The sequence below is a fragment of the Rhinatrema bivittatum genome, chromosome 14, assembly GCF_901001135.1.
Source record: "Rhinatrema bivittatum chromosome 14, aRhiBiv1.1, whole genome shotgun sequence".
NCBI classification, from domain to species: Eukaryota; Metazoa; Chordata; class Amphibia; order Gymnophiona; family Rhinatrematidae; genus Rhinatrema; species Rhinatrema bivittatum.
The window spans coordinates 26,824,592-26,849,518 of NC_042628.1; the positions used below are offsets into that span (position 1 = coordinate 26,824,592).

The following is a 24,927-nucleotide window of genomic DNA, read 5'->3' on the forward strand; positions in this document are numbered from 1 at the left end:
ACCGCAGGTTCCTCTGGCTCCGAAACTGGTTGTCTGATGAGTCCTCCAAAGCGCAGCTGTATTCTTTACCATTTATTTATTTGTTTGTTTGTTTGTTTTTATATACCGACATTCGATCGAGATATCACATCGGTTTACATCAAACATAACAAAGAAGACATGAATTGCTTATTCTTTACATTGTAACAAGTTAACTAGGAATAAAATAAAAGAATAGAGCTACATTTAAAACTTGGAGTACATTTCTAATGTTGGAAATACATTTAACTTGGAGTTAATAATAAAAGAGATGCATCTATATTAGGATTATAAACATTCTGCAGGTGAGCATAGAGATGAGAGGTTGAGGTCATGAGTAGAAGTAGCAATATAACCATTAGGGGAAATAAGGGGGTGCAATGGCAATTAAGATCTATGTGTGGTAAGAAGATACAATAAATTGAATGCCAGTGAAATGTCTAAGAGGGGAGTGTAAATGGATGGTGGAGAGGAATTGAAGGGCGTAGACGTTGCCAGGCGGCTCTGAAGAGGGGAGGAGGGGGGAGAGGGAAGGGGGGGGGGGAGTGAGGCAGGGGGGGGGGACAAGCAGGAGGGAGGGAGAGGGGTAGGGCTCAGGAGGGGGGAAAGGGAGGATGGGAGACGAATAGAGGAAAGCGTGGGAAGACTAAGGCAAGAGAGGGTTCAGGCGGGGGGGTGTGTGGCTAAGTATCAGGTGGGAAGGCTTTTCTGAAAAGCCAGGTTTGAGTTGTTTCTTGAAGGTTTGTATGGAGGGTTCATTTCTGAGATGGAGCGGGAGGGGAGTTCCATAAGGTGGGGCAGGCTCAAAGATATGGCTCGCTTTCGGGTGGAAGATAGGTGTGCTGCTTTTGGAGTTGGGAATAGTGAGGAGACCAGCGTCAGAGGATCTGAGAGATCTTTGTGGGGTGTAGGATGAAGGCATGTTTAGCCAGTTCATCTTTTTGTTATTTATCTTTTTGTGGATGAGAGTGAGGGTTTTATATTGTATTCTATGGTTGATGGGGAGCCAGTGTAATGCTTTGAGTGTGGGGGTAATGTGGTTGCATTTCTTTATGTTCATGATGGATCTGGCAGCGGCATTTTGTAGTACCTGAAGAGGTCTGATGGAAGATTCAGGTAGGCCGAGGTGTACTGTATTACAGTAGTCAAGATTAGAGAAAATTATTGTTTGTAGGACTGTTCGATAACCCTGGGTATGGAGGAGTGGTTTGAGCTTTTTCAGTGTTTGTAATTTAAAGAACCCGTTTTTAACCAAAAGCTGGCGATGTGGCGTTTGAGGTTGAGTTCGTTGTCAATGGTCACTCCCAGATATTTTGTTTTTTTTGTAAATTGTGGTTCAGCGTTATCGAGTAGGGTTTGGGGTGATCATTTGCTAGGTGTAGGATTTCTGTCTTGTTTTGATTGAGGCATAGGGATAGTTGTGAGAGTAGAAGAGTAATTTTCATATTGAGTTGGTTCCAGATGTTTAGAGCGTGATTGATAGATTTGTTTATGGGGAGAGTAGAATTTGTATGTCGTCGGCGTATACAAAATGAGTGATATTTAAGGGGAAGCTCCTCTTTGGGCAACAACTGGAGGACATGATAAAGTCTCTGAGAGAGAACAAAGTCCACAGGTTGCCGGAGGATAGGCCTCGATCCAAAGGTTCCTTTCCTCAGTGGGCGAGATTTCGGGGAAAATTCATAGTTTCTGCTCTTCAAGATCCACCGGGTCGTCATTTCGCCAGGGCAACCAGCCGTCAGGCTCTTGGAACCAGTCCTTTTGGGGCTGCCGACCTGCCAGAGACAGTGCTCCACAGTCCCATGGGGGGCTCCAAGATCACACAATGAAGTGAGGGCCGGTCCCACCCTTCCGTGCCAAGAATTGGGGAAGGTTATCCCTTTTCCGGGAGGTGTGGACCAAATTGACCTCCGACTAATGGGTCCTAAGCATCATAGAATGTGGCTACGCCTTAGATTTTGCCCGGCTGGTCAAGGAGCATTACATAGTGCCCCTTGGGCCCTTTGCATATATGCGTCCTCTTCAATCAGCCTTGCTCTTCCAATGAAATCCCTCTCGCAGCGTTTCCATCTTGTCCTGCCCCTGACGGACGGGGCGTATTCCAGTCTTCTGTGGTGGCTTTTGCAGCACAATATGCGCCAGGGGGTGGGATTTGGAGATTCCCTGTTGGGTCATGGGACCACCGACACCAGTCTCTCCGTGTGGGGAGCGGTTTGTCGGGATATGGTAGTCCAGGGCCAATAGACCAGGATGGAGGCCTCCTGGTCCATCAATCACTTTGAGACCAAGGCTGTGTGCGGTTTAGCGCTCCAGGCCCCCCTCCTGCTGGTGGAGGGCAGGTCAGTGAGTGGTGCTCTCCGACAATGCGACAACGGTGGCCTACATCAATCGTCAGGGCCGGAATCAGGAGCCGTCAGTGGTGACAGAGGCGCGGCTCTTGATACACTGGGTGAGAGCAACATCTTTACCGCATAGCTGCCTCTCACATAGCTGGAGTGGACAATGTCCAGGCGGATTTTTCCTCAGCTGGCACCAGTGGAGCCGGGGGCATGGGATTGGGAACTCAAATTGCCTTTCATCTTTTGTGCGCCGGTGGGTCCAGACCAGCCATGGACCTGATGGCGACGTACGACAAGCCAAAGCTCCCCGGTTCTTCAGCAGGCGGAGGGAACCGGGGGCAAAAGGGGTAGATGTGTTGGTTCCTACCCTGGCCAGAGGTCTTCTGTTGTATGTCTTCCTGGTTGTGTTTCCCTAGCCGTGGCCATTGGTCGAAAGGTTCTACAACTGTATTGAGGGGCACACAGGCAGGGTGATTCTGGTTGGCTCTGGAGTGGCCAAGGCACCCATGGTTTGCGGACCTCTTGAATCTGGTGGTAGATGTCCTCTGAAGTTTCGTCTGTCTCCAACTCTATTGCGTCAGGGCCCCGTTTATTTCGCAGAGGTAGATCGCTTTTGTCTAGAGGATAGGTTGAGGAGTAGGGTTACTCGGAATGCGGTGGTGGACCACGCTCTTACATTCTGTAAAACCTCTACCTCTATGGTGTACATTAGAGTTTGGGGATTGTTTGAGTCCTGGTGCATAGACCATCATGTACAGCCGTCTAAGGCGTCAATTCCGGAGGTCTGGATTTCTTACAGGCCAGCTTAGCCAAAGGATTGGCCTTCAGTTCTCTGCGGGTGCAGGTGGCGGCCCCTTGGCTGTTTTCGAGGAAAGGTGCCAAGGGGTTGCTTAGCCTCTCATCCAGATGTGGTGGCACGTTTTTTAAGAGGAGCTAAGTATCTACGTCCTCCGGTTAAGAGCCCTTGTCCCTCGTGGAAGTGGAAGTTGTGCTGAGGGCACTTGGCAATGCCCCTTTTGACCTTTGAAGCGGAGTGGGACACTGAAGGATCTGACCTTGAAGACAGTTTTTCTCTGGTGGCTATATCATCCGCAAGGCGTGTGTCTGAACTACATGCCTTGTCCGGCAGGGACTTTTCTTGAGGATCTCTGACACAGGTTTCCTTGAGAATAGTTCCCTCCTTTCTTCCTTTCATTTTCATTTGAACCAGTCTGTGGAACTCCCTACATTCGCAGGTTTAAATTCTTCCTCTGCAGAGTCTAAGGATTTGTGGAAGTTGGACTTAAAGAGTGTTGATGCATTACTTGGAGGTGACCAACAGTTTCCGGCTCTCGGATCATCTTTTCTTGCTGTGGAGTGGACCCAGAAAGGGGCAGAAGGCTTCCAGGGCCACCATCGCACGCTGGTTGAAGGAGGCTATAGTGTCGGCTTACCTGGTTCAGGGTCGCCCGATTCAGTCGGGTCTTAAGGCTCACTCTACTCAGTCACAGGTGGCTTCTTGGGCTGAATGTCGGCAGGTGTCTCCACAGGAAATTTGCAGGGTTGCTATCTGGAAGTCTCCGCATACCTTTGCCAGACATTGGCGCCAGTGTACTCCGAGCGGGACTCTCTGTCCCACCCTGGTTAGGAAAGCTTTGGTACATCCCAGCTGTCCTGGACTGATCCGGGTACGTACAGGGATAGGAAAATTGGTTCTTACCTGCTAATTTTCATTCCTGTAGTACCACGGATCAGTCCAGACGCCTGCCCGGGGGGAAAATGGAGAGTCCACTCGGCCGATAGCTGATCAAATTTTCTGCCAGTTTTTACTGACTGCCCACCTTTTTAGGGAAAGGATTTGGGCATGTTTTCGTTCATTCATGAAGTTTAAGGTGTTTTCATTTCCTCTGGTCTTCAGGGGGAAGTGGTTTTCTGGTTGCCGTTGTGGTTTATATAATTTCTGCTTGGGCACAGTTTAATACTGACAGACACTAGGTGGCACCTCAGGGGTATAGGACAGAGTCCGCGAAGTCTTTTTCTGTCTCCATCTGCTGGAGGGGAGGCAAAACCCAGCTGTCCTGGACTGATCCATGGTACTACAAGAACAAAATTAGCAGGTAAGAACCAATTTTCCTTTCTTGGCATATCTCACCTTGATAGAGGCATATCTGCAAATAGCCATCAAGATGGAGCACCAGAGATTCCTGAGGTTCATGGTCCTAAGGGAACATTTTTTGTTTTGAGCCCTTTCCTTCAGCTGGTGACGGCCCCACGTACCTTCACCAAGGTGATGGTAGTGGGGTGGCTGCATTGCAAAAGGAGGGTGCATCTGTCTCTGGACGACTGGCTCCATGCAAAACCAGAGGACTTCTGTTGACAGTCAATACAAAAGGTACCAATGCACTTGAAGTCTATAGGATGGGTGGTGAACCTAGCATTGAAACCATTTAGTCTTCTTTCAAACTTTGAAGTATCTGGGAGCTCAGTTCGACATGCTGGTGGAGAGAGTTTCTCATGGAGAAAGATCGCTGAAATTGTAGAATCAAATTAGGCTTCTGCTAGAGCTTTCAGTGCTCAGAGTCTGAGGCTATTTACAGGTCCTGGGTTCTATGGCATCGACATTGGAATTAATGCGTTGGGTGTTTGCTCGTACGTGGCCTCTGCAGGGGTCTCTTCTCTCCCACTGGAATCCATTAATGGAAGAGTTTCATGTTCCTTTTCTGTTAGAGGGGGAAGCCAGGGACAGTCTTTCGTGGTGGCTTTCTCGCACCAGTCTCGAGCATGGTATGGAATTGGAGATTCCGAATTGGGTAATAGACATCACCAATGGAGGGTGGTGTGGCAAGATCGCTCAGTGCAGAGCCAGTGGTTGAAACAGGAGACCTCATGGTCTATCAATCAATTAGAGATGAGAGCAGTGCATTTCGCGTTGCTTGTCTATCTGCCAAGGTTATGTGATCATCCAGTATGGATCCTATCAGACAATGCAACACTGGTCTTATAAGATCCATATTCGAGAGGCCCGGGGTTTGATTCTCTGGGCAGAGCAGCACTTGGAGTGGCTTGGCAGCGATCTTACATCACTGGAGTGAACAATGTTCAGGCGGATTTTCTCAGTCAGAGAAGTTAAACCCTTGTCAGAGGCAGCGATGTGTCTCATTCACGGAAGATGGGGTTATCCCAACCAAAGAGAACACCAGGAACCTGTGCTTTTACAAACCGTTGAACAGAACACGTGTAAGGAAGGAATTGGAGCTCTGCTGCTGCCGTGGACTCAAGGAATCCGTTGTCTTCCCTCTGTGGTCTTTGGACAGGGATTACAGCAGATAGAGAAACATATCTGGGCAACGTGATCCTGGGTAGCTCCAGAGTGGCCACATCGAGCATGCTTCCAAGATCTCATCAACATGGCCATAGACTGGCCCTGAGGCTCGGACATCAGTAAACTCTTTTCCACCAGGACCCAATTTTCTGGTTAGGCGGCTCACTTCTGTCTCATGGCTTCGCTTCTGAGAGGAGACGACTGAGATGAAAGGGATATTCGAAAGTGGTTATTTCCACCTTATTGCAGGCTAGGGACTTTCTACATCCTTGACATATGTTCAAATTTAGAGGGTTTTAGAGTCCTGGGCTGCTGTTGACAAGAGTGCAGCCTTAGCCTGTTCAGGCTATGGTGTCACATATTTTGGCTTTTCTACAGAAAGGTTCCGGTAAGGGACTGGCCTTTAACACTCCGAGAGTCCAGGTAGCGACATTGAGAGGTGCATTATTGAGATATCTAAAGGTCACTTGTGATTTCCGTAGATTGGACCACCCCTTTGTACTGTGGAGTGGTCCAAAGAAGGGGAAGTAAGGTATCTAAGGCTACAACTGTGCGGTGGCTGAAGAAAGCGATCGAGTCGGCTTACATTTCTAAAGGGTGCCCACTGCCTGTGTGGGGTTTAGGGGTCCACTTGACTTATTCTCAAGCAACATCCTGAGCTGAGTCACAAGAACTGTGTCCACATGAAATTTGCTGGGCAGCTACTGGAAAGTCGTTGCACACTTTTGCTAGGCATTATCTCTTGATGTCAGGGCTCTGGCTTTCAAGTGCTTTGGTGAGAGTGTTCTACGGGTGGAACTCTCTAGGTCCCACCCCAGTTAAGGGGAGCTTAGTTTCATCCCAGGAGTCTGGACTGATCTGGGTACATACAGGGAAAGTAAAATTGGTTCTTACCTGCTAACTTTCATTCCTGTAGTTCCTGTAGTACCCACCCATTTACTGGGGGGGGGGGGGGAAAGAGTCCACCACTCATACTGTTATACTGTTGCTTTGTATATAGTGTGGAGTTGTTGGAGGTTTTCAATGTTATCGCTTATGTTAAATTTTGGATACAAGGTTTCCATTGTCTCTTTAGGCAATTTCACTTTCAACTCGTTGGAGGGGAGAAAGTTTGCTTAGAAATTTGTTATTGCTGTCATCTTGGCTTGTGTGCAGGTCAATACAGAGGGACTGCAGGTGGCGCACTGGGTTATGTACAGTGTCAGTTAAACCTTGTCTCTATCTGCTGGCAGGGATCCCAGAAGTCTGGACAGATCTGTGGTGGTACAGGAATGAAAATTAGCAAATAAGAACCAATTTTCCTTTACTTTAATATAAGATAAGGGGGGGGGGGGGGGGTAACATGCACAAAGCTGCAGTTACTACTAAATAGCTTGTTGGGCAGAGTGGATGGACCATTGGCATCTTTATCTGCTGTCATTTACTATATTACTATGTTTGCACCCAAGGCAAAATTCTTTGGCTTGAATCTAATGGTAGAGCAAGTCCTTCTCCTAGGGCAATAATTCTTGTGATTGTTCCTATAGTAGAGAAGGCCTCTGGTCTGGCTCCCAGGGGTTCCTATTGCAGTCTCTGGTTGAGCAAGTCCTGGTAGGTGGCTCCCAAGATCAGGCACTGTTTTGCTGGGGAGGGGGGAGTTCGTAGGATGTTAGAGGACAAGCTTCATCCTCTGGTGTCTTGTTGCCTCCTCTTACTTCCTGAGGTTCCTATCCCCACCACCTTGTTCTCTTGGTCAGTACTAGTAAAATTAAAAAAAAAAAAAAAAATTCCTCTGTACTCAGGCAGGCCAATCTACACCAATGGGTTATGCATTCCTACTAGCGGATGGAGATGGATTAAAGCTGTCTCGCTGAGATCACAAACATATAGCCCTGCCCCGACATCAGCTTGCCAGTATTCTCCATCTCCAGCAGATGGTGGACATTAATCTCCCTACTGAGGATTGCTTGTAGTAAAAATAAATAAATAATACAATATACAGTTTTAAAAAGCTGTTAGACAAGGGAGTGTTCTGCAATGAAGGCTTATGCCCTCTCCCCCCGTGGCTGTTGACCCCATCGTGCTCTCAGCCAGGGAGGGCTGAGCTCAGGTAAAGGGAAAAAAAAAGAGTAGGAAAGTTTTAGTGTCCCCCCCCCCCCCCCCCCCACCTTTTTCCTTACCAGCTCTTCCCTTGGTATTTGTGGCTCTGCGTCTCTTCCCCCTTTCCCTCTCACTTCTCTGGGGAGTTAGTGTAGAGTGGAGGTGGCTCTGGCTCAGTGGGTTGAGCAGCCTTTGGGTAGGCTCCACTGCGTGGTAGGCCTCAATGGTGATTTTTCCCATGCTCAGGCATGTTCATGCACTCTCGCTGTATGGCAGTGTACTGACATAGACTTACACGTGCGCAGGTACTTGTGCGCATAAGGCTGTGGCCTTTATTTTTGTGTGTATTTGCGCACAGGGGTATTTACATGAATGACCACTGCCTGGTTTTGAGCACCTAGTTACGCTCAAGAGTACTTGTGCACGTATATTGCAGCCTAACTTTGGGTGCGTATTTGTGTGTATAATCTTGGGCACTGTTGGTGGGCCCCCAGAGGCCACCTAGAGTACAGTGCAGGCATGCTATGGTGCCGGGGGCAAAAAGGTATAAGCATCTTGCTGTCTGTGAGGCTTGCCATATAAGGGCAATCTAGACATTGCTTTCTGTATGCCTGTTAGTGCTGTTTGGAGGCTCAAGGCAATTTGGCTTTTACAGATTTTGACTATGTTGGGCCATCCCCTCGGAATATAGTGACTCCGGAGGGGAGTGATGTGGAAGGCAACATAGAAGGATGTATGTTTGCCCCCCCCCCCCTCGTTCCCGATGACAGAGACATCTTCGACAGAAAGATTGGAGTGTGTCAAGTTTGGGCCTAATGGCCTCAGTTTGGATCCATCCTCCTTTCCTGGTTGGAATTTTTCCAGGGCCTGCAGACTCTTCTGCAAGGCTACCCAGCAGAAGTGAAGAAACCTATTAAGAAGGGTTTGTGTACTTGGGCCTCCCACTTGTCAGCTACTGCGAGCAAGCGTTGTAGGGAAGCTGTCCCTGGTGGTAATCAGGGGGCTGTGGATCATGATACGTTGGATGACTCTGATAGGGCTTGGGTTTGGTTTCTCCCTTCTGGAAGAGGAGAAATTTCACCTGATTTAGAACCATATTGGACTCTGCTCCAGTTTTTCACAAAGATGAGTTGCCGAGTCTGTTGACAGACTTTGAAGATTCTTGGTGTGGAATGACACTGCAGCTTTGCAGAATAAAAAAGGATCCCATTTTAGACATGTTATGGAAAGTGTCATGTTTCTTTCCTCTCCTGGATCCAATTCAAGAGTTGATTGACCGTGAATGGAGCACTCCAAAGGCAGGTTTTAAAGGGGGCCTCCCATTAGCATGTTTGTACCCCTTGGAATCGAAGGTAAGGGATCAGTTGCAATTCCCAAAGGTGGATGCCTTGGTATGTGCTGTTCCCAAGTGAACCACCATTACAGTAGATGGAGGTGCAGCTCTAAAAGATTCTCGGGATAGGATGATTGAGGCTATCCTTAAGCAGACCTTTGAGGACATGGCAATGAATTTGCAGATTGCTTCTTGCTGTTGCCTGGTGGTTTGGGCTGGTTTGTCTTCTCTCAGGAGACATAAGGAGCGGGGTCTGATGGCGGAATTGGTGATGGAACCGGGAGCCACATTCTTAGCCAGTGCGGACTGGACTTGGTGTGGATGGCCGCTAGAGGGGTGGCTTCCATAATAGTGGCTAGATGTCTGTTTATGGCTACAAAATTGGTCGGCAGACACTATTTCCAAGTCCAGTCTGACAAGGTTACCCTTTAAGGGTCTCTCTTATTTGGCAGTGAATCTGAGAAATGGTGAATAGCTGGGGGGAATCCAAGGTTCCTTGTTTACCGGAAGACAAGGTGGCATCGCATCTCTTTGGGGTGAAGGGCCGCTCCAGGGATTTCCTTCCTTACAGAAGAGCATCTACTCAAAGGTCTCGTCCTTTTGAAAGATCTCTGTCCTTATGACCTAGAAAACGTCGTAAGGATGTGGGCTCCTGAACCGAAGTACCACAATGAAGGTATGAGGGCTCACCTATTAGTTCAGGAGATAGGTAGGCCCAGATTATGATGGACTAGTGGGTCCTAGAAGTGGTGAGGGACGGCTATGCTGTGGAATTTTGCCAAATTCCTCCGAATGCCTTTATGGTCTCTCCATGCAACTCTCTACTGAAGAGAGTGGCAGAGGACACTATGTTGAGGAGGCTGTTGGATTTGAAGGCCGTAATTCCTGTTCCCAGATCACAAGAAACTACGGGGCTCTATTCCATTTATTTTGTCTTTTCCAAGAAAGAGGAGTCATCTTTTCAGCCCATCCTGGATCTCAAAGGAGTCAATTGACATTTGTTTGTGACTCATTTCCAAATGGAAACTCTACGTTCCATGATAATGACAGCAGAGAGGCGCTTGGCTTCTCGCAAGCAGATCTCCTTGCTTCAGGAATTAGGCTGGATGGTGAAATTGGCCAAGAGCAGTTTACAGCCATCTAAGATGATAGAGTATCACTGCATGCAATTCGATACATAGCAGAGCATTTCTGCCAGAGTTGCATTCAGAAGTTAATTACTCAAGTTCAATACCTGAGAAGGACTATTTGCCCGACAGAGGTCTTATCTGCAAGTCCTGGAGTTGATGGCACCCATGCTAGACATTGTTTCCTGGGCGAGGACACACACATATGAGGCCCCTTCAGCACCATTGCTCTCCCAGTGGAATCCACAGTCTCAGGAGTAACAGTGAGGCTCCACTTGCCATTGGAGGTGAGCATCCAGTTGCAGTGGTGGTTACAAGTGGATCATCTCAGTAAGGGGATTTCCTTGGAGACACTGGACTGGTTGTCGCTCATGACAGATGTGAGCCTTCTGGATTGGGGGTGCTCTCACTGTCAAGAGTTGTTGGTGCAAGGTCGCTGGAATGCTGAGGAGCAGCAGTAGACCACTTGAGTGGTGAGGATAATGTCAGACAGTGCCTCAATGGTGTACATCAAGGCGGAACCAAAGGCCAACAGGTGTTGGAGGTAGATGTTCTGCTCACACCATGCGGGCATCTCTGGGACATATTCCTGAACATACCCAGATCAGTCTCGAGAAGTGGGTTGTGTATCCCTACAGCGGGTGATTTTTTTTTTTCTTTTTCTGACAGCACTTCCTGAGGTGTTAGGCACCTTTGTGGGCCATCCCTCAGTGGAAGCCGGGCGTCCAGGGGGTTGAACAGCCCTGCCTAAGTTTCACTTGGTGGGTGAAGGATGGGGTCTCCTAGTTTTTTTTTTTTTCCCCCTCCGAAGCCACTTTATCTGCTCCCTCGACTTTCCCTGCATGAGGCTCCATAAAGTTTAAAAAAAAAAAAAAAGTCTAGTGGCTGCATTTCTTTTCCTGAAGGTAAGGAATCGAGGCAGGGAGGGCCTCAGCGGCCGTTCAGGGAGTTGGTCGGCGTTTCCCCCTCAGCAACCGGGGCTCTGGGTTGCCTCTGAGGGAAGAGGGTGAGCTGTACTACAAGGCCCGTTTGCCGGCGCGTTTTGTCGCATTGGCAGGCTCAGCTTTTTTTAATTAGGCCTGCCAGCTTGATTTTCTCGAGTCTCCAGCGGCGCACGCTTTTTTTTCACTGCAACAGCCTTTTCTCCTCAAACTTCCACTGCGTAGCTGAGTGGTTTTATTCATGGGCCCCCACTCTAATTCGGCAACCTGCTGCGCGTGTGGGGTGCGCGGCAGGCGCTCAATTCGGCTAATCTTTGTTCTGCCTGCTTCTCTGGGATGGAGGGCTCGTCGCGACCGTCCGCCCCCCTCCGGAGGGGGGGGGCAGGGGTTCATTGTGCTGAGAATCGTATGAGGAGGATTCTCCTCCTGTTTTAGCCCCTGTGGGACAAGAGCTTGATTTGGGGGCTGGTGATTCGCTTCCAGAATATTCCCTGCAGGGGGATGGGGTCCCGAAGGGCTTTTCCCCAGAATTCATTCTTCTGATGCACCAAGCCTTCCTGGCCAGGAAGCATTTGGCGCTTAGAAGACCCGGACAGCCTCATGACCGGACGGTACCTCTGGCAAAGAAGTGTCTGGTCACAGAACCTCTGTAGCGGCCTGTGTAGCAGCCTCGTCCGAGGAATGACATGCCCCAAGGGTCACAGGATCCAGTTCTGGGGTCAGGGTCACCTTTAAACCCTGGATGCTGACACGGGTGCAGATCCAGACCCAATTCCTGATACGGGCGTAGTTGATACGGATGAGCTAGATGGTGATGATATCCCGCCCGCTGAGGGAGATGATCCCAGCGTAGTTCACCTTTTTAAACGGGTAGAACTGCAGCCCCTTATTCCTCAGGTTTTGGATGTTTTGGGCCTGAAGGTTTCTCAGGAAGAATCCGATAATGGTGTTAATCCAGTCCTTGATGGAATTCGAGGTCCCACATCTTCCTTCCCGTTGCCTAAGAAGGTCCGCAAACTGGCAACCTGTGAGTGGGATGCTCCAGATTCCGGGCTGAAGGTGGGCAGGGCTAAGGCAAAGCTTTATCCCCTGTCTGATGTTTTAGATCTTCTCGAGCTTCGAGCAATTGTCCCAGTTCCGGAAGCAGACGTTACTCGGTTTACTTTGTGATTCCCAAGTAGGTGGGCATGTTTCGTCCCATCCTAGACTTGCAGAAGGTGAACCGTTGTCTACGGATCCCTCGTTTCCGGATGGAAACTCTGAAGACTGTAATGGCAGCCATACAAAAAGGGGAGTTTCTAGCATCCCTAGATCTCACAGAGGCGTATCTTCACATTCCCATCCGACTAAGCCACCAGCGGATTCTACGCTTCAAGATCTTGGGTCAGCACTTCCAATTTCAAGCCCTTCCATTTGGCCTCACAACAGCAACTCGGACGTTCACCAAAGTGATGGTGGTAGTAGTGGCTTTCCTTCACAAGGAGGGGATTTTAGTCCATCCTTACCTGGACGACTGGCTTATTCGCTGGAAGTCTCGGGAGGACTGCGAGAGATCGGTTCGCATGGTGATGGTCACCTTACAGTCGCTCGGATGGGTCATCAATGTGCAAAAGTCACTTGGAACCCACCCAAGAACTGATTTATTTAAGAGCACTGTTATACCTTGTGCGGCAAAGTTTTTCTGGCTGTGGACCGAGTGACAAAGTTACAAGGTCAGATCCATTCTCTTCTTCAAAGGAAGAGTCCCACAGTCTGGCATCATCTGCAGGTCCTGGGTTCCATGGCTTCCACTCTGGACCTGGTCCCGTGGGCGTTCGCTCACTTATGATCTTTTCAACGTGCACTTTTGTCTCGATGGAGTCCAGTGTCAGAACAGTTCCATTATTAGAATTATTAGAAAAGGAATGATGAATAAAACGGAAAATGTCATAATGCCTCTGTATCGCTCCATGGTGAGACCGCACCTTGAATACTGTGTACAATTCTGGTCGCCGCATCTCAAAAAAGATATAATTGCGATGGAGAAGGTACAGAGAAGGGCTACCAAAATAAGGGGAATGGAACAACTCCCCTATGAGGAAAGATTAAAGAGGTTAGGACTTTTTAGCTTGGAGAAGAGACGACTGAGGGGGGATATGATAGAGGTGTTTAAAATCATGAGAGGTCTAGAACGGGTAGATTTTAATCTGTTATTTACTCTTTCGGATAGTAGAAAGACTAGGGGGCACTCCATGAAGTTAGCATGGGGCACATTTAAAACTAATCGGAGAAAGTTCTTTTTTACTCAACGCACAATTAAACTCTGGAATTTGTTGCCAGAGAATGTGGTTCATGCAGTTAGTATAGCTGTGTTTAAAAAAGGATTGGATAAGTTCTTGGAGGAGAAGTCCGTTACCTGCTATTAAGTTCACTTAGAGAATAGCCACTGCCATTAGCAATGGTTACATGGAATAGACTTAGTTTTTGGGTACTTGCCAGGTTCTTATGGCCTGGATTGGCCACTGTTGGAAACAGGATGCTGGGCTTGATGGACCCTTGGTCTGACCCAGTATGGCATTTTCTTATGTTCTTATGTTCTTACCAATGCCGCTGCTTCCAGAGTCAGTCTGTCATGGTGGCTATCACACGACAATCTGGAACGGGGTGTGGATTTGGATCCTCCGAATTAGCTGATAATCTCCACTGATGCCAGCCTGTCCGTTTGGGGAGCGGTGTGTGCAGACAAATCCGCTCAAGGTCTCTGGTCACCGACGGAGAGCTCCTGGTCTATCAATCGACTCGAGACAAGAGTGGTTCGGCTTGCCCTACAAGCTTTCCTACCTGAGATATGGGGCAAAATGGTAAGAGTATTCTCAGACAGTGCGACAAAGCTGGCTTACATCAACCGGCAGAATGGAACAAGAAGTCCCGCGGTTGCGCTCGAGGCACAACTCCTGTTCAATGGGCAGAAAGGCACCTCGGGGGAATTGCCGCCTCTCATGTCGTGGGAGTGGAGAGCGTGCATGCGGACTTTCTCTGCGGGCAACAACTCGATCCAGGAGAATAAGAGCTGTCTCCCAAAGCCTGGAATCTAATTTGTGCCAGGTGGGGAGTTCAACAGTTGGATCTGATTGCAACGCGGATGAATGCGAAGACAGATCGCTTCTTCAGCCGTTGATGGGAGCACGGCTCGGTGGGTCTCGACGCTATGGTGTGCCCTTGGCGCACCGGAATTCTACTTTGTGTTCCCGCCTTGGCCCCTCATCGGTCGGCTTCTCCGTCGCATAGAACTTCACCCAGGCAGGGTGGTGTTGGTGGCACCAGAGAGACCGCATCACCCATGGTTCGCGGATCTGGTTCGCTTGGTTCTAGAGGGTCCCTTTCAGCTAGCTCATCTGCTGCGTTTGCTTCAACAGGGTCCCATATTTTCGGATCGGGAGGATCACTTCTCTCTCGTGGCTTGGCTTTTGAGAGATGACGTTTATGCTTGAAGGGTTATTCCGAACAGGTAATTTCCACGCTCCTGTAGGCGAGACACCCAGCCACCTCTATAGCCTATGTTAGAGTCTGGAAACTATTTGAATCATGGTGCCATCAGCGTTCTTGCGATCCCTTAGCTGTGGAAGTCCTTCGGATCCTGGAGTTTCTACAACAGGGGTTCGCTAAGGGTTTAGCATGTAATTCCCTTCATGTTCAGGTGGCAGCTCTGGGTGCTTTGATTGAAAAGTTTTAACGGTTGTTCGCTGGCCGTGCACCCGGATATTGCTTGGTTTCTCAAGGGCGTTAAACATTTGCGGCCTCCCGTCCGTTTTGTGTGTCCTGATTGGAGTTTGAACCTAGTGCTTCGGGTACTTTGTGGTCCTCCTGTCGAGCCTATCCAAAGAGCTTCGCTGAAGGATCTGAAGTTGAAAACGTTGGTGCGTCTGATTTCAGAGTTACAGGCATTGTCGTGTCGTGACCCCTTTCTTCGGATTTACGACGATAGGGTGTCATTGCGCACGGTTCCGTCCTTTGTTCCGAAGGTGGTATCGTTCTTTCACGTCAATCAGACTGTGGAGCTTCCGGGGTTTCCTCAGAGTCCTCTCAGGGCAGCGACCATCATCTTTTGGACATATAACGCATTTTATTGATGTACCTGGAAGTTACCAATGATTTTCGACGTTCCAATCATTTGTTCATTCTATTTGGTGGTCCTAAGAAGGGGGACAAAGCATATAAGGCATCCATCTCTCGTTTGATTAGAGAGGCCATTTGTTCGTCATACATAGCCTGCGGACGCCAAGTGCCTTTGGGTCTCAGAGCTGACGGACGAAGCCTTTCAACTCATAGTGGTGTGCTGAAGTCATCCGTATTTGGATTTTCTGACCTCCAGCAAGCGAAGATGCCACGGTTATTCAGGTGCTGAAGGAATTTGAGAGCGCTGTGTATCGATGCTTTTATTCAATTGTGACTGTGGAGCAGGGTGTTGTATGCCTTCCTGCCATGGCTGTTGATAGGCATGATCATTCGAAAGATTGCGAGTCAGACCGAAATTATGGCTCCAGGTTGGCCCCAGAGCTGTGGTATGCATCAGGAACTCATACTATATGACGATCGAGTCAGTTTTCTTACGGTTTGGCCCTTGAGAGGGCTCAGATGCTGAAGCATGATTATTCTCTTGCAGTGATTTCCACTTTGCTCCGGGCCAGGAATTTTTCTTTATCTCTAGCTTATGTTAAAGTTTGGAGAGTGTTCAAGAGCTAGTGTGAAGAGCAAGGTTCTCATCCTCTCAAAGTTGCAATTCCACTGATACTGGAATTTTTACAGGAAGGCTTGCTTAAAGGCTTGGCCCTTAAATCTCTAAAGGTGCAGGTGGCAGATCTCACTTGTTATAGAGTGTGAGTCAGTGGATGGGCATTATTTTCCCATCTAGATGTGTCCAGGTTTTTTAAGGAAGTTAAGCATCTATGTCCTCTTTTGCGGCTGCCGGTGCCTCTTTGGGATCTTAATCTGGTCTCGTGTTTTGTGGTGGGTCCTACTTATCGGCCGCTGCATGATCTCTGTGCAGCTGCTCACCTTGAAAACAGTTTGAATATGCTCAGAATGACAGGTCTCTGAGCTGCAAACTTTCTTGCTATGAGCCGTTTCTACGAATGACTCCAGGGGCGGTACAGCTTAGAATGGTACCTTTCTTTTTTCCAAGAGTTTCATTTAAATCAGACTATTTCCCTGCCCATGCTGGAGGATAGAGATGAGAGTGATTATCGTTTGTTGCGTAGGAAGGTAACAGGATGAATCGGCAGCATGGATAAAAGAAGTCATCTTGGCCGCCTGTGTGGAAGCTGATGTTCCAGTGCCTAGACAGGTTAGGGCATATTCCAATAGGGCTCAGGAGGTATTGTGAGTGGAGTGTCATTTTCCTGTCGAGATTTGACAAGCAGCGAAGTGGTCCTCCTTACATACTTTTTCTAAGCATTACCGCTTGGATGTTTGGACCCAGGGGTATGCGGCCTTCATAAATGCAGTGTTGATAGGACCTTGGGCAGCCTCCTGCCCTTTTCAGGAGTAACTTTGGTACATTCCACTTGGATTGGCCTGCCTGGGTGCCGAGGAAGGAGAAATTATTACTTACCTGATAATTTCCTTCCTTCTAAGGAAGGCAGGCAGGCCAATCCACAACCCACCCTGGGCTGCCTACTTGCTTTTAGTTTATCCCTTATATGCAGATGATAAAGAGTGTTTGTTCATTTGAAGGACTGTTAAGTGACATAACCAGCCCCTAAGATTAGTGAATGTTAATTCTTTAGGCTGAACTCTGTGTTCTCAATTGGTTGGAAGTATGAGTGGTTGACCGTTAATAGTCATGTTCAAGTATAGCCGGTTTGTCCACAGTTTGGCTTTTCCAGAGAATACTGGCGGTCTGATGTCTGGGCAGGGCTATATGTCAGTGACATCTGCGAGTCAACTTTACTCTGTTTCCATCTGCTGGTAGGAGTGCATAACCCACTGTTGTGAATTGGCCTGCCTGCCTTAGAGGAAAGAAAATTATCAGGTAAGTAGTAACTTCTCCATTTAACAGCAGAAGGGAGTTTGCTGGCTGCCATAATCGAGGTTGTGCAGCGCACAGGCAATGGAGAGGGGGATAAAAGGGCTTTCACCCAGTCAGGAAAGCTCCATTTCAGGGTCGGTGGGGCTGCTCCATCCACTTCATGGGGCAGCCAGGGTCGGTGGGGCTGCCCCAGCCACCTCATGGGGCAGCCAGGGTCGGTGGGGCTGCCCCAGCCACCTCGTGGGGCAGCCAGGCACCATTTTTCTTTGCCAGCAACTGTGAGAATTGGTCTGGAGAAACCCCAGTAGTCCTTGCAGTCTTGAGGCAGAGAGATGCCACCAATAATAGAGGCTGTGGGAGCCAGTTCATGTTCAATGCAGTCTGTTCATTTTTTTTCTATATGTAACAGTGATTCAGGGTTTTTATTTTTTCAGGGGAGCTTGAGGCACAGAAACTTGTCTGTCCCACACGTGGGAATGCCACAGGGCAGTTTAACCCCTCTTCTTCTGTTAGCATACTGGCAGAAATGGCCACCATTTTTTATTCTTCAGGTGGCCTGGCCCTGCACTTCTCAGTTCTCAATCTTTCCTGACCTGAAACCCAAGGACCTTCAGTGTTGGCTCTGGAAGGAGAGGGATTCAGGGAGCCACCTCCGAAGTCTCTCTCCCTCTCCCATGGGCATTTGTCTTCTGAATTTGTATTGGTGATGTACCAGCCTTCTGTGCCATTGCAGAAGCTTTGGGGGGGAGGGCCTTGGGTTCTATGTGATTGACAACCTTGACTATGCCGTCTCCTAATAGGATTTGAGCTTCCAAATGCCCTAAAATGGTGAGAGTTGTTTTGAGCCTGTATGAAGGTCCCATTCCTCTGAGGTGTCCCTCCCCCCCCAGTTCTGATGGGGGGAGGAGATGGTGAGTTTGGAGGATGGGAATCTTTCTGGTGAGTGCAAAGATTTCTTAGTCATTAGTCTGTTTAGGAAAAACCGCTTCTCTTGTCTCCCAAGGTGTTCCTGCCCTATGAATTTTAGATTCCAAAATTGTCTCCTGAGGGTGACCCCATTCTCTAAGGCTTTTCCTCTCTACAAGGCAATGAAGTGCATGGTCTTGTTGGAATGGGAGTCCTCCCAAAAGGGGTCTTTAAAAGTGTGTAAGATCTTGAATAGCTGTTTCCTCTTCAGCCAGCCAGATCAGTCCAGATGCATGGGTAATGCCCATCAACCAGCAGATGGAGATGGAGTCGGAGATTTATTTATTTATTATTTTTGCTATACCAGCTTTCATGACATGGATCACATCAAACCGGTTTACATTTAACAAAGTGTGCAAGAAACGTGATAACTCAAAACAACTGAAACAAGAGCATTGTAAGGAGAGTGACAGTTACAATAAAACAAGGAAATAAATAACTGGGAGTTAGAGGTGAGAAGAGGGGGATATAACAGGCCCACTTCTTGAGATCAAAGTATTGCTGGCATCACCCTATATAGACTCCTCTTCTGACCTCAGCCTGCCAGAATTCTGTCTCCAGCGGATGGTAGACAAGCATCCCATGGTGTGTCTGAGGCCTGGTTAGGCTAAGTGAAGGGCTTCTCCTGCAGTGAAAGCCTTATCTCCCTCCCGCAGTTGAGTTAAAAAAAAAAAAAAAAAGAAACCTGGTTTTTCTTATCTCTCTGCCTGTGTCTTTGGAAGCAGCAGATTGGGTGGCAGGTCCTGCATCAGGGTAGTAGTGAGTGAAATTGAAGTCTTGCACTTACTTTTGGAAAGCAGTACATTGAGGAGCATAATGGGCCCATCGGGGTGCAGGAAAAAGACCATGGTCTGCTTGCATTGTGGTGCACGTAGGCAGATGTGGGAAAGAGGCTCGTTGTGTGGACAGAGGAGACAGCAGGCTGCAGGTGGTCGTGTCTGTCCAGTGGGAGTACCTCATTGGCAGAGTTGTTGAGATTGCAGGTTCCCACTGGTGGTTTGTCTCTTGCAGTGGGAAGTGTGTCCATTTTGTCTGCGCAGCAGGGAGCATTTGAGCCAGGCCCACTTCTTGGGAACAGGAGTCATCGACTATTTCCTGTGGGGCCTTGGCAGCTGAATTGAAAGTACCACTCCCTCCTTGCCTGATTCAGCCTCCTCTGCTGCCTAGTCCTCAGTTTCAACGGACTTTTTGAGGTGGCTGCACCAGGCCTTTTTCTCCTGGTTACTGTACCCCAGGAAAGGAATCCTGCAGCTTCTGGCCTAAAGAGTGAGAAAGTAGGGGGGGGAGGAGATAGATCCTTGAAATCTCTTAGACTTGAAGAGGTTAAAGGTGAGTGGAAGTGAGGGAGATTTGGAAAAAGTGGTGGAAGATGACTCTGCTATGGTCAGGCTGTTTCACAAAGAAGAGCTGTCCTCATTAATTTCTCATTCCTTGTGTGCACTTAATATTGTGGAGCTAAAAGCAGATGAAGGTCCCAGATCCTTTGAGGATCATATTATGGCTAATATCCAGAAGCCTGTGAAGGCTTTTCCCTTGCACAGGTTGTCAGTGACTTAATTGATTTGGAATGGGATTCCCCTGATTTCAATTTCAAAGGGGGTCATTCTCTGGTGAAGATCTGTCCTCTTCTCTCCCAGAAAAGAGAGAGGCTGAGATTCCCTAAGGTGGATGCACTAGTTTGCTCAGTCATGAAATTGAGTACTATCCCTGTGGAAGATGGGGGTGGCCCTTAAGGATCGGACCATTGAGGCAGTGCTTAAGCAGAATTTTGAGTCTGCTAGGATGTCTCTTCAGATAGCATGTAGTTGTAATGATTATAATTTGATCAACTAAAAATGTAGTAGCTGTATGTTTGAACTGTTTGAATCTGCCTTAATTGAATGGAGGAAAGACCATGAAATAATACATTGCAGTAATCCACGCTTGATAAAATTAATGAATGAGCCAAATTTTTAAGATCAGGAGTATCCAAAAACAGTCAAAGCTGACGAATAAATCTCAAGAATAAATATGAGCTTTGCATCAGAGGCAACATGATTAGAAAATTTTAAGAATCAGTTTTAATATCTAGCGTGGTGATTCCATCCTTAGTCTGTATATTAATGCCAACCATGAAAGGAGAAGGAAGCTGAGTAGGAGTATGTTTGTGTACAAATCATATCGCCTCTGATTTGTCTGTATTAACCTTAACTTAATAGTGACATCGGATACCAGTCTATGTGGCGGGGGCTTTTTGCCAAGGACATTCGGCTCAGGGTCTTTGGAGTGTGACGGAGGTATCTTGGTCCATCAATTGCTTGGAGACCAGAGCTATCAGGAGAACCTTGTTGAATTTTCAGCCTCTGTTGGACAACGCAGTGGCAGTGGTGTACATAAACTGGCAAGGGAGGACCAAGAGCCTGGTGGTATCCTTGGAAGTGAGTATTTTATTCTAGTGGGCAGAACATCATCTGGGAGTTCTATTGACTTCTCACATTGCCAGGGTAAAGAATGTGCAGGCAAATTTTTAAGCAGGCACATGTTGGACCCAGGTAATGGGAATTGGCAGATGAGGCATTCTCCTTCATCAGGTCCAAGTGGGGGGAGCCTCATATGGATCTGATGGCAACAGAGCATACCAGGAGACCTCGATTTTTTTCCTCCCCCCCCCCCCCCCCCCCCCCCCCCCCCCCCCCCCCCCCCCCCAGTCAAAGGGAACAAGGAGCAGAGGATATGGACACTTTCTTGCAATCATGGCCTTCAGATTATCACCTGTACGTGTTTCCTCCCTGGCCTCTGGTGGGAAGAGTCATTCGGAGAATAGAGAGACACCAGGGACAAGTAATTCTCGAAGCTCCAGAATGGCCCAGATGGTCTTGGTTTGCCATTTTGATAAGACTAACCGAAGAGGGTTCTCTGAGACTTGGTCATATCCAGAACTACTACATCAGAGGCCGATTTGCTTGGAGCAGGTGGATCTATCTCACAGCTTGGATCTTGATAGGAGATGGTTAAGAGTCTAATAATATTCAAAGGAGGTGATTCCTACCTTGCTTCAGGCCAGAAAAACTTTGACACCTTTGACAGATGTCTGGGTATGGAAGGTATTTGAGACATGGTGACAGGACATGGGAGTGTTCCCCTTTGAAGTTTGTTTCATCGATTCTTTCGTTCTTGCAGAAAGGTTTAACTCCGAATTCTCTCACGATTCAAATAGTGCTTTCTTGTTATAGAGACAAGGTGCAGAGGATTTCCTTGGCTTCACACTAAGATGTGGTAAGGTTTCTGAAGGAAGTAAAACATTTACATCTCCCGGTTAGAAAATTGGTTCTTGCAGGGAATCTTAACTTGTTGTTGAAGGCCTTGTGTATGTTTCCTTTTCAGCCCATCAGAGAGGCAAGGCCTATTTCAGAATTGCAGGCCTTATTGTGCAGGTATCTTTTTCTTAAATTTTCTGAAGATGGGGTCTCAGTCTGTTAGGTTTTGTCCTTTTTTGCTTAAGGTGGTATTTTCTTTCTCCAAGGACAAGCAGGATGATAGTCCTCATACATGGGTGACCTCATCTGATGGAGCCTGGCACGGAAAACTAACCTCGTGTCCACGCAAGGTCCCTCTTCAGTCTCTCTTCCACGAAGCTGTTGCCTTGCGGTCATGGAGCTTGCTCTTCTTTTTGGAAGATTTTTGCTATTAGTTTTTCTCTTTCCACATATCGCGTAGGATCCCTTGCTCCTTCTTCGGGTCCTTTTCCTCGATTGGGTAAGTCCTTCGTGCTTTGCGGTCAATCACAGATGGTTCACTTCCCTGGGGTGTACTGACCATTGCTTGTACGCCGTGCACTTTTTGCTATGGTATCAATTGGCTTCCGCCAGTGCCCCCGGACTATGTCCATCACAGACCCCCACAAGGTCTGTGTCCTCTGCCTGGGGGCATCCCACGATTTCCGCGGTTGTGATATCTGCCCAGATGACCCCCAAGGGTCGACAGACCAGTCTTGATAAAATGGAGAAACTATTTAGGTCTGGGACCTCCACACCACTGGGAAAGCAGATCCCGCTCTACTCCAGGATTGCCCTCTCCCACGATCCCTGGCTCCGACCTAGGTGCTGGGGACCGACCACGATCAGTGTCATCCCGTTCCCAGTTGGGTTCCTCGCCTTCACCATTGTTTCCGGGCAAGGACCGTGGTGACAACTGAGAAAGGTTGAAGAAACAGTCATCTATCATCCTCCTCTTCTAAGCCAGACCATGGGAAGGCATCGACATCTGTGCCTCCCCCCAAGCGGTCCAGGGCAGAGGAACAGATTCTCTTCGACCCTGCCAATGCCTCCACGACACCGGTGGAGGGCTCTCTGCCCCTTGGTGCCCCAGGGGATGTCCTGGTTCCGTCGCCTTCTCCTTGAGCCATCTTATCCTTGGCTGCCTTTGAGGAGGAGTTAGACGCTTGCGGTTGGCCGGGTCCTGCAGGGCTTCGAGCCTCCGGTTCCACTGGGACCTCCACCGCTGCAAGAGCCTTCCACGCTGGTGCTTGCGCCATTATTTGACTGGTTTAATACGCTGCTCAGTGTCCTACCAGTGCAGCTGGCACAGATACCCAGGCCTCTTCGCAGCCTAGGGGAGCAACGCGGCCACCAGGCCCTATCCCAGTGAGCGAGTCCTTGGAGGAGGAAGGGCCATTGGGGTCTGTACCGTCTCCGCCCCCCAAATCCCTAGGAGCCATTGAGATCGATGCCGTTGATGCCCTTGGATCCCCCACTTCCTCAGGCACTATTGGATCCATTGGTGATCTTGCAACATCGAGGCCCACTGGTGTCTTTGGCTCTTCCCTCGGTGCCTTCAAGGTCCATGCCCCAGACACAGCTGGGTATTCGCCCCTCCATGACCCCTGGGAAGAGGAGGCTTCCATTTCCTCCATGGAGGAATTGGAGGATCTACTTTTGAACCCTCTCCTCTGGAGAAACGACGAAAATCTCCCCCGGAGGATCTCTTTTGCGGGGTTTGTGAAAGCCGTGGCAGAATCTGTGCCTTTCCAGCTCTTAATTGAGCAGGACACTAGGCACAAGATGCTAGAAATTCTGCAATTCATAGATGCACCAAAGGTAGTAGTGGTGGTACTTGTCCATGACATATTCAAAGACTTGGTGGCCCGCCTTTGGGAGCACCCAATCTTAGTGCCCCTGGTGAATTGCAAGACGGACGCAGTTTACCTGGTTCAACCTACCACCAGGGTGAGTGGCTCTGTGCACACTAGATTGACGCCTCAATCAACTTTTTGTCTCCTTTGACAAAAACAGATTAGGGGTCGCTGTCTCTAAGCAGACCTTAGCCCATTGACTTGTGGACCGCATTGTCTTCTGTTATGCATAGACGGGCTTACAGCTTGATGATCAAGTCAAGGCTCACTCCGTATGGGCTATGTCAGCCTCAGTGGTGCACTTGCGTGCAGTCCCCATTCATGAGATTTTCAGGGTGGCATCCTGGAGTTCCCTCCACATATTCGCCTCACATTATTGCCTGGACAAGGATGGCTGGCAGGACAGTCGTTTCAGACAATCCATCCTCTGTAATCTCTTCCAGCCATGAAAACCCAACTTTCCCTCCGTGGGCCCTGTACTTGGGTGCTGGCCTGCTCCTCTGATTACTGCAGCACTAATTGTTGTGCACATTGGCACCTGTTTTCTGCTGCTCATGGGGGGAGCAGCCTGAAGCTACTTAATCACCCATCTGTGAGGACTACCATCCTGCTTGTCCTTGGAGAAAGCAGAGTTGCTTACCTGTAACAGGTGTTCTCCAAGGACAGCCCGCCACCCTGTGCCATTGGTTTTTCTCTCTGTTGTTTTCTTTTTTGCGAACTCTGTTATCAGACTGAAGAGGGGACCCCGCATGGATGTGTGGTTAGCAGCATGCTGGGCATGCTCAGTGTGCCAGTCAGTTTCAAAAACTTTGACAAAAGTTTTCCGTGCCAGGCTCCATCGGATGATGTCACCCATGTGTGAGGACTAACATCTTGCTGTCCTTAGAGAACACCTGTTACAGGTAAGCAACTCTGCTTTCCATTTGGATTAGTCTGTCAATTTACCATCCTTCTGGAGATCGGCTTCTAGGGATTGATGTAAAGAACTTAAAGTTCTGGATGTTCATAGGGTACTAATGAGGTATTTTGAAGGTCACAAATAGTTTTCAGAAGTCAGATCATCTCTTTGTATTGTTCAGTGGTCACAAAAAGGGGAAAGAAGGTATAAAGGCTTCTATTGTCAGATGCTTTAAGGAACTATTGTCTCTGTTTAGATTTGCAAGGGACTGGCAGTTCCAGAGGGCACGCTGAACAAGAGGTTAGGAAGTCTCTTGGACTGAGTGTCATTTGGTGTTGCCACAGGAAATATGTAGAGCAGCGACATGGTGGTCTTTGCATACGTTTTCTAAACATCACAGATTGGATGTTCTAGCCTCAAACGCGGCTGTTTTGGGGCAGGCCTTTTAAAGCAGGACTATCAGGACCCCTCCCAGTATAAGGGTGGCTTGGGTACCTCCCATTTGCCTGGTGGACAATAAGGAAGGAAAAATTGGTTTCTTACCTGCTAATTTTCTTTCCTTGAGTCCTACCATACCAGTCCAGAATTCCACCCAATTGTCCTACAGTCTGCTCTTCTGTTTTGTATATAAAAGATTCAGAAATGGTGTTTTCTATTTTGTTTCTAAGAGCTAGGTCCTCTCAGTTAAAGGGAGTGAGACCTAGTTGAGATCACTTGCTCGGAAGGGGTGGGGGATGTTATTGTTTAGCTTTGATACAGAAATACTAGGAGACTGCAGGTGGCACAGTGGCATGTGTAGATAGTTATA

At 48.4% G+C, this 24,927-nt stretch overlaps 1 protein-coding gene across 3 annotated transcripts in view; it reads left to right on the forward strand.

The window, feature by feature from the left end:
- Positions 1 to 24,927, forward strand: part of USP7 (ubiquitin specific peptidase 7) — a 216,274-nt gene that overhangs the window by 139,559 nt on the left and 51,788 nt on the right. For 2 of the 3 annotated variants that reach the window (XM_029577287.1, XM_029577286.1), the window contains exon 19: positions 20,310 to 20,528. The exons of the other annotated variant lie outside the window; for it this stretch is intronic. In XM_029577287.1, coding sequence (XP_029433147.1) covers positions 20,310 to 20,528 — 219 coding nt within the window. The remainder of the gene's footprint in view (positions 1 to 20,309; positions 20,529 to 24,927) is intronic. 3 annotated transcript variants of the gene reach the window in all.